The sequence below is a fragment of the Monodon monoceros genome, unplaced genomic scaffold (assembly GCF_005190385.1).
Source record: "Monodon monoceros isolate NGI ecotype Baffin Bay Population unplaced genomic scaffold, NGI_Narwhal_1 Super_Scaffold_13, whole genome shotgun sequence".
In the NCBI taxonomy this organism is placed as follows: domain Eukaryota; kingdom Metazoa; phylum Chordata; class Mammalia; order Artiodactyla; family Monodontidae; genus Monodon; species Monodon monoceros.
The window spans coordinates 78,741,994-78,750,637 of NW_021703769.1; the positions used below are offsets into that span (position 1 = coordinate 78,741,994).

Sequence of the window (8,644 nt, forward strand, 5' to 3'; positions counted from 1 at the left end):
AGTAAGAATCACTGTGACACACGTGGCTTGGAATTTACCAGCACTGATCTAAGAGTGCTTCTGGGGGAAAGTCTGCATTCAGAAGATTCCAGAGACACTGTCCTGTACTTAACATGCCTTATCTGGATGGCATACTTGCTTGGTAAGAATATAAGGAAATTTTTAAGAACGGGGATAGGATTTTATCCCCAGGGCCAAACCATCTGGCATGTGGAAGGTGCTCAAAAATACTTGTAAAATGATTAACTGTTATTACACACCAACTTTTGGAACACTTTGGGTGAAAACAACCTATATTTGTTGTGGGTTGTTTTTTTTTTTTAAGTTCCTTGAACTGGCTTTGAGGAGCAGAAGACAACTGTATCTCATGTGTTTTGTAGTATGTTTTCCAAGTTAATGCTCGTTAACAAACACGTACTAGACTCTCAGTGCTGGGCCTGTGTGGAGCTCTCCCCCCACCCCCCCCACACTACTTACTACACACACATTACATACTACACACACTACATACCACACACACACACACACATACACGGCAACCCTGTGAGCCGGGCCCTGCCGATTACACACACACACACACACACACACACACACACGGCAACCCGGTGAGCCGGGCCCTGCCGATTACACACACACACACACACACACTTTTCACAGATGATGAAACTGAGACTTTGGGAGGTTCAGTCATTTGCCCAATGACACCAGCCAGCAAGTCACCTGCAGCAATAAATACAAAAAGTGAAACAACCTAGAAATACGCCCCCCAGTCTTTTACGTTCAATTATCAATCATAAACTCAATAGGGAATGGATGTTTCGTCACAAAATTCAAATTTAAAACGTTTTCCTTCGAAAGGGACTCTTTTCTGAGTCAAAGAAAGGCATGAAACTTCGTATGCGGAGTAACTGCATCTCCTTCAGATTAACTACAATTTTGAGTTGAAAAGGACAGAAGCAAGACTATCAATTGACTAGGAACGTATTCATTAATGACACAAAACTGAAACTGAAAGAACTGCATTCTAAACAAAAAGTCTTCAAGGCTCCGGCCTCCGCGGTGCCTCTTGTGCTCCTGGCTGGTGGGGTGGGCACTGACCCGCCCATGTCCACACACACACACTCCCACCCCTGGACCCGGGCTTTCCCAGCTGCCCTTGGGCAGCACCAGTCCAGGAAAACACAAACTCCCTGTCGGTAGACGGCTTCACTCACCTCTGACTGCCCCCTGAAGCCTGAACCTGCCTAACAGACTTACTAGACACTCAACAGACTCCTTTCCCAGAACAAAGAGGGACATCAGGGTTTTCATCCAGAATCAACGCACTTGGTGTGACGCCAGCAAGACCAATGGCACTGGCTCTGCCCTGCCAGCCCGGTCCTCACTCGGTTGACTGTGTGAGGCGTGAGGATGCTGGTCTGTGTCCACACCCAGAGATGCACCCCCGTCAACAAGCCAACTTTTTTTTTTTTACCCCTGAGAACAAAGTTCTAAGCAACCTTCATCTTCACACGTCCAATTTCCAGAAGTGTTCCCTCGACAGTAAGTGTTAATCTGTCCTCAGTTGTTTAATAATCAGAAGAAGTGACTGACGTCACAGACGGGTCAGGCTCCTCTGGATTGAAGCTCCAAACAAGGTGATGACCCGATACCTGACCTGGGTCCCAGGCCCCACACTCGTCAGAGCCCCCCAGACACCCCCATACCATAGGACCCCTAAGTACCGCCATCATGCACCCCGGAGGACCTCGCTGAAGCTACCCACCCCCACCTCCACTGCAGCCTTAAGAGGTTTCCAAATCTACAGAAGACTCTGGATGGCTGGCAGCATAGGTGAAACTGTCTTCTCTACAGGGTCTTGCCTCAAGTTCCCATGGGAACCCCACACCAAATTCAAGGATGGGTCCGGGACTGGGAAACGCAGGGGAGCCATCAGGGCAACAGCCAGTGAGCGGCTTCCCCCTTCCACGCGTCTTGGAAATGTGTGCCGCAGCGAGGCCTCCTGACTGTGACAGGAGGAGCCCGAGAGGGCACCAGCCCCGACCAGCTGGCAGAGCCAGGGACAAACAGGATGGCAACGTCCATCCCTTCCAGGCGGGGTTCTGCGTCCCCTTCTCTGTGGAAGACGGTGTCTAAAAACGTGCTCTGGCAAAACCTGCAGAGATATTTCCCAACCCACATCCTATAGCCCCCCCCCCCCCCCAAAAAAAAACAAAAACACCACATCCCACCCCCCCCCCCCCCCAAAAAAAAATCAAGAACAAACAAACAAACAAAACGCGCCCCGGAAAGCAACGCCCCAAATGGCTCTTCCTCACCAGGCTGCTCCTCCCCAAGCCTCTTCCACTTACTGGGATTAGGAGATAAAATGCAAAGTTTGAGGCTAGGTTTCATCAAGTAACTGGCTTGGGATTCAACACAGGCCATGGATGGGGGCCGGCGGCCAGTTCCTGCCCGACGAGCCCCGTTTAGATGTCAGTGGAGGGACGGGGCCCGGTCGCTGAGCCCGAGGGGGCTGGAGGGGACACGCCCTTCCTCGGCACCACCTTTAGCTGACAGGACCTTGGGACCCAAGAGGAACACCCAGGAATCCAGTTCTCTTCACGGCACTTCCTCACAGGACGAATTATGTTTACCTGCTGTGTCTGACGTCTCAGAAGCATGGCCTTGCCCTTCTTTTTTAGATTTTTCTACGGCCACCCCTGGACATATGGTCACCAAGGGAAGGACAGTGACAACACAGGACAGCGGTGACAGCTAGCTGCTGGATCAGTGCTGAAGGTGGCCCGAGAGACACACCTGACCCGGGCTGGTCTAGTGAAACAAAGTCAAAGACAAGAGTGCAAGAAACCCTGCAGCGAGACCCTCTGGGAAGGTCTGCTCTGAGCAGCCCAAGAGGAGGAAGGTGGCCTGTCGCTTGACTGCCTTCTCTGATCCTGCCTTTGCTCATGACATGACGAGGTGGAACGTGGAGACCAGCAGTCCACCCCCAACCCCCAGCGGCATGGAGGACAGCAACCCCCAAGCCTGAATCACTCTGACCTGCGTGTCTGGTCCTGATACAACAAGGAAGATCCACGTTTCAGGGCAGGGTGGGGTGGAGAGGGTAAGCAATGAATCTAAAATTTAAAACTCAGGTGGGTCTGCCCCTAGAGCCTTATTTCTTTCCACTGGACTACCACGAATTTTTCTCCTAAAATACTTATTCTGAAAATAGAGGGTTAATTACTTGTTTCCCCAAATGATTCACAATAACACTCCCTTAAACAGCAAGCTCCTTTGGAGCACTTAAAATGGGTCCACTTTTAAGCAAATTCAATTCACACATCATTTTCCAGGACTATTATAAAAGTTAGAAGCATCCCTCCCAGAAAGCAGCTTTTCTTCCAGGCCTGTTCCTTTGTTCTCCATGGAAGAATCTGGAGGCCTGGCAGCCAGGGCTGAAGCTCTGAACACCCGCCACGCACTCACACCTGAGTGGAGGGTGCAGGAGGCTGGGTACGAGCCCTTGGCACGAGCACCACTGTGGGTCCAACTGGCAGAAGCTCACAGAAAGCAATCCTCACGTCTGCTCAACTGTCTGTAAAACTCTCCTGTCTTTTTATTTCTTCTGAAGCCTTTGATAAGGACTCAGGGAACAAGGGACCAAGAAAATAGGGCAGGAAAAGGCTGCCCCAGCCACTCTAAACACTGTCCTCTGAACACACACTTCCAAAAAAGAAAAATTAGGAGCTCACGAAGTGCACATTTCCAGTGCCCTTTAAAGCATATTTCAGGAAACACAGAGGCAAGTAAAAGGCCAGACCAGACTAAATGTCTATTTCGCAAGAAGCGTCGGCATACTGCATCCTTGGATGCGTGCAGCCTGCAGGTGCCCCTCTGAGGCCCTGCCACCCGGCTCTGTCCCTGTACTCACGCTCCCTAAGGACCCGGGGTGAGGTCCTGCCTACAGACATGAGCACACGGGCACCGAGGGGCTGGGGTCCCGCCCCTGGCTCCCCAGCTGGCTCAGCATCTGTATCTAGAATTCATCCGGGCTTTCATCTGGTCCCCAGACCGCACAGGGGCTCGCTGTTGGGGCCAAGGGCAGCCGAAAGGAAGGAGCAGACGGCCCGTCTGCTAGGAATGAAGTGCTCACGACACAGCCTCCGAACGCGAAAGAGCGCTGGGACGGTAAGACGCCCCCTCTCCTGAGAGCCGGGGAGGGAGACGCCGCCGCTCACCTCTGGGGTGTTCTTCTTGAACTCTCGGCTCTGCTCGATGAGCCGCTTTCTCGACTGCTCGCTTTCATCCTGCCGGTTCGCCAATACTGTTGCGGTGGCATCGAGTTCCCTCTGCGGAGAGAAACAAGAAGGGAAGGCGAGATTGTAATTGCACTTTGTACGGGAGGAGAGCACATTTGCACCTGACCAGGGCACCGGGTGGCGGGGCGGTGGGGGAGCCCGTGGCTCCAGGGATCACCACCTCGTGGCCCAGGAGGGGCTGGGGGCCAGCGGAAAGGGACCGGGGCACCACCAGGAGGCCCCCATCCGCCCCCGTGCACTGACTGGCTTGAAAAAACCAAACCCACTCGGCTTGACATGCTGTGTATCGACAGGCACATCACAAGTGACTGCTCCTATGACAGGACACGCAGATGCATTTTTCTTGGCTAAAACCAGAGTCAGGCCAGTGCCCAAACACCACCCCTCCCCGGAGTCACTCGCTTCTGCTCTTCACGAGCGTCTTTCCTGCCACGTCTCTGGGCCCCAGTCCTGCTGCTTGACTCCAGGCTGCTCCCCGGGGCATCCTGTCTGACTCTCTGGGCCTGGCATCTTCTGTAGTCACATTTGATTTGCTTTTGTTCAACAGATACTTATTGTGGGCTTACTAGAGGCCAGACATCATGTTCAGGACCTGTTAGTTGTTTTCAAAAGGGACCTTAAGAGGCAAGTCCCAAGAATAAGGATCTCCAGCGCCGTGTCAACTTGGGAAGCGAGGCACCTGGAAACAGTGTTATCCCCCAACCCTTAGACTTGCCCCTGAGCCTCTGAGAACCAACAGGAGTGGGTGGGCCCCTGTCGCACACAACAAACCGGCACGCAGAGTGTCAGAGAACCTGGGTCCTAGCGTTGGAAGCTCTGGGAGGAGAAGCCACGAGGCTCCGTTTGAAACAAGCCTGCGGCAGATGGGCCCAGGAGGGTGGTGTCCTGGGCGGACAGCAGGAGTGCAAGGACACATTCCCGAAGCCACCGAGAGTCGCATTTTCGTGCTGGGTGGCTTTGGCTACTGAAGACACACACGGGCACATTCTGCTAGGATGCGAGCGGCGGCTCCAAGTGGCTTCTCAGTGGTACAGCCCGTCGCCCCGAGGCCCAGCAGAGCTAAGGGAGGCGAGGAAACTCCAAGCTGAAGATCCATGCACAGACATCCAGGAAGCTAAGAGGCCTTCTACGCCCACCCTCCGCCCACCCTGCTTCCTTTTTGGCGGAAGTAACCAAAGGCGTCTGCGAACCCTGCTGCTGAGCACTTCGTTCGTTCCGCTCCAGGGTGGGCCGCTGCCAGACGGGGCGGCGGAGTGCTGGAACAAACATCTAGGGTGCTGTCAACTTGGAAATGGCAGAGAGTTTTTAAAGGGGTGGGGGGTTGGGGGGAGGAACAAGGGGGTGGGGGAGATGCCACCACACCGCACTCTCTCCCTCCTTCCGCGCTTCTGGCATTGCGGCAATTCTTGGGCAAGCAAGTCCAAAAGAATAACGTGGGCTCGGATTCAAGAACAGATGTCAAAGCTACTGCAGAAAAGAGGGAAACACTGCACATTTTGATAGACCACATTTGAAACACATCCCAGTCAAGTGAAGGCAGGGGGGGAAAAAAAGAGCAACTGAAACCAATGTGGCAGCGTGGGGATGGAGACAGAGGAGAGAGCAATCGCAGATAAGCAGAAGGCTTCTCAAAAATATAAACAATCTGGTAAGGAGGAGGACTTAGACATCTATATTTAAGCAGCAGCAGCAGAAGTTATAAAAGGAGATTTCAAGGAAGGGGGTAAAAAGCCAATATTGAAATACGACAAAAAAAGTAAAGTTGATGTTTGGTTCTGATCACACACAGATGCAGAAGACTTAGAGAAAAACAAAGAGCTTTCAGTGAAGACCCCACTTCCTGGGGCGGGGGGGTCACTTAATCAGAGGGCGTCTGGTGACTTCTGCCGACAGCTGCTGGATGCTGGAGGCACACGGCTGACTGCGGGGTCCCAGACCTAGTGGGAAGAACTCGGGGACCATGGGGGCAGCACTGCAGGAGATGTCGAAGAGCACACGGTCTGTGGGCCTCCCTGGGCCCCTCGGTCCCCCCACCTCTCACTCTGAGGTCTGTCCCAGCCCGGCATCAAGGGGCTCCGTGGGCAGATCCATCAGAAAGCCTGACTGCGGAGGGCTGAACCTGGCACAGGTCGCTTGATGGAAGAGAAACTGACCCACCCCTATCGCGGGGTAGTAGGGCCAGGGCGCCCGAGGTGACCTGCTACTGGCAGGCAGGGACCCAGGTGGCGGAGGGCCGCGGGGGGCATGCCACACCCCCTTCTCCATGTGTGCAGACATACGCAGGCCCGAGTGAGAAACCAACAGGGCTCTCCGAAGTGCACCGGGTGCCGCCACCCACCGAGCATGAGCCTCTGCCACGCTGGGTCCGGCTGCTCAGGTTCAAGGCTCACAGTCTCAGTCCTGGAGGACATCAAGGCTTTCTAAGGCTCTGGGGACAACACAAAGGCAGGAGATGGCTATTAAACATAGCCAAATACTGTTTTATTATCTACCCAGCCAGTCTATCCTCCAAATGTCACATATAATGATCCATTAACAAGGGAATTGAATGTTTCAGGGGAGTGGCAGTGGGGGTCTAAAATACAGAACCCTCAGCCCCTGAGTCACTGGTCACAGGTAACAAGGAGCACAGAGAGGCCCCACATCCGAAAGGCATTAAAAATTCACAAAGGGGATGTCTCTGGTAGTGCAGTGGTTAAGAATCCGCCTGCCACGGGTTCGAGCCCTGGTCCGGGAAGATCCCACATGCCGCGGAGCAACTAAGCCCGTGCGCCACAACTACTGAGCCTGCGCTCTAGAGCCCACGTGCCACAACTACTGAGCCCACGCACCTGGAGCCCGTGCTCTGCAACAAGAGAAGCCACCGCACCGCAACGAAGAGTAGCCCCCGCTCACCACAACTAGAGAAAGCCCGCTTGCAGCAACGAAGACCCAACGCAGCCTAAATAAACAAATAAATAAATGAAATGTATTTAAAAACAAAGAACAAAAAAAAACCAAACAAACAAAAAAAAGCGTAGAACCAACCTCAATGTCCAGCAATAGCACATAGTGTATCGGCATATCCACTCAAGAATCATTTTGCAAAAATTCAATCCTACATACACACAATATGAGATGGAATGATATTCAAGATATATTTAAGCAAAAAAAAAAAAGCCAAGTGCAAAACAATGCTACATTGTTTAAAAGAGTATCTATACACATGTTCGCATATGCTTTGCTTGTCTCTAGAAAGACGGAGAAACTTGAAACTGTGCTTGGCTCTGAGGAGGCCCAGGGGAGGAGGGGACTTGCTCTCCATGTATCTTTTGGCTATTCTGCTACGTATATGAATTACCTGATTGGAAAAGTCGCAATATATATTAATTTTATACATATTTAAAAACTGCTAATGTGAACAAAACGCACACACGTATAGTTACACAAGCATATTTTACATGCTGCGTCCCCATATACGCGTGTGCGTGGTCTCCGTGTCCACCTGCCCAGGGACAGAGGCCTGGGATAGATGACCCCTGACTCACTCTGGTGATTCAAAAAGTGAGGCAAGTGCGTCCTTTGTCAAAACAACAGCTGTTTCTTGCACAACGTCCTGCACGCTGGCCAGTCTCAGGGCTTACAGACGAGTAGGAGGTGGCCGGTCCCCGAAAACACCACTCAAGTCAAGCCCCAACCTTCCCAGGGAAGGGCAGAGGAGGGCGTCGTCTCTGAACTGTTCACAACTGTCCTCCTGCCGGAAACACCTGGCGACCAGGTCCCAGGTGATGGACGCTGGTAGCAAACCCATGGGCTCTGAACAGGGGGCATTTCCAACTAGGCCAAAAGAGCTAGAAATGGTAACGACAAAGCATCTTGCAAGGACGGCACCTAGCTGCAGAAACTCTGGGGTTTTCTTTCAAAGTCGTCATGGGATGACTGATGTCAGTCAGGGGGTGACAAGGTCCAGGGAAAGACCTCTGGCTTTGGACACCTCACCCCATGAAACTGGGGAGCTGCCCCCAAGAGCTGTGGACGCTGCAATCCTGTTTTCCTCACTGGCTTTGATTTCTGCGATGCTTTTTCTCCATTTCTGACAGATCCTCAAAGGGCAGAGCTCCCAACACTGGAAGTTTCTCTCTGCCTGAACTCCAGCCTCTCAGCCAAGTATTAAAGGCTTACTAAACACACACACACAAATAAAAAGCGACCATGTAGCTGCCTATTTAAAAGAAACTTTGGGGGAAATGTCTCGCCTTTAAAGTGAATGGTTAGCTGTTGGTTTTAAACGGGTGTGTGTGTGTGTGTGTGTGTGTGTGTGGTTTTAAACGGGTGTGTGTGTGTGTGTGTGTGTGTGTGTG

General features: G+C 52.4%; 1 protein-coding gene across 6 annotated transcripts in view; it reads right to left on the reverse strand.

Moving 5' to 3' along the window:
* Positions 1–8,644, reverse strand: part of CUX1 (cut like homeobox 1) — a 372,981-nt gene that overhangs the window by 289,534 nt on the left and 74,803 nt on the right. For all 6 annotated transcript variants that reach the window (XM_029219959.1, XM_029219960.1, XM_029219958.1 and 3 more), the window contains exon 2: positions 4,224–4,334. In XM_029219959.1, the coding sequence (XP_029075792.1) occupies positions 4,224–4,334 (111 nt within the window). The remainder of the gene's footprint in view (positions 1–4,223; positions 4,335–8,644) is intronic.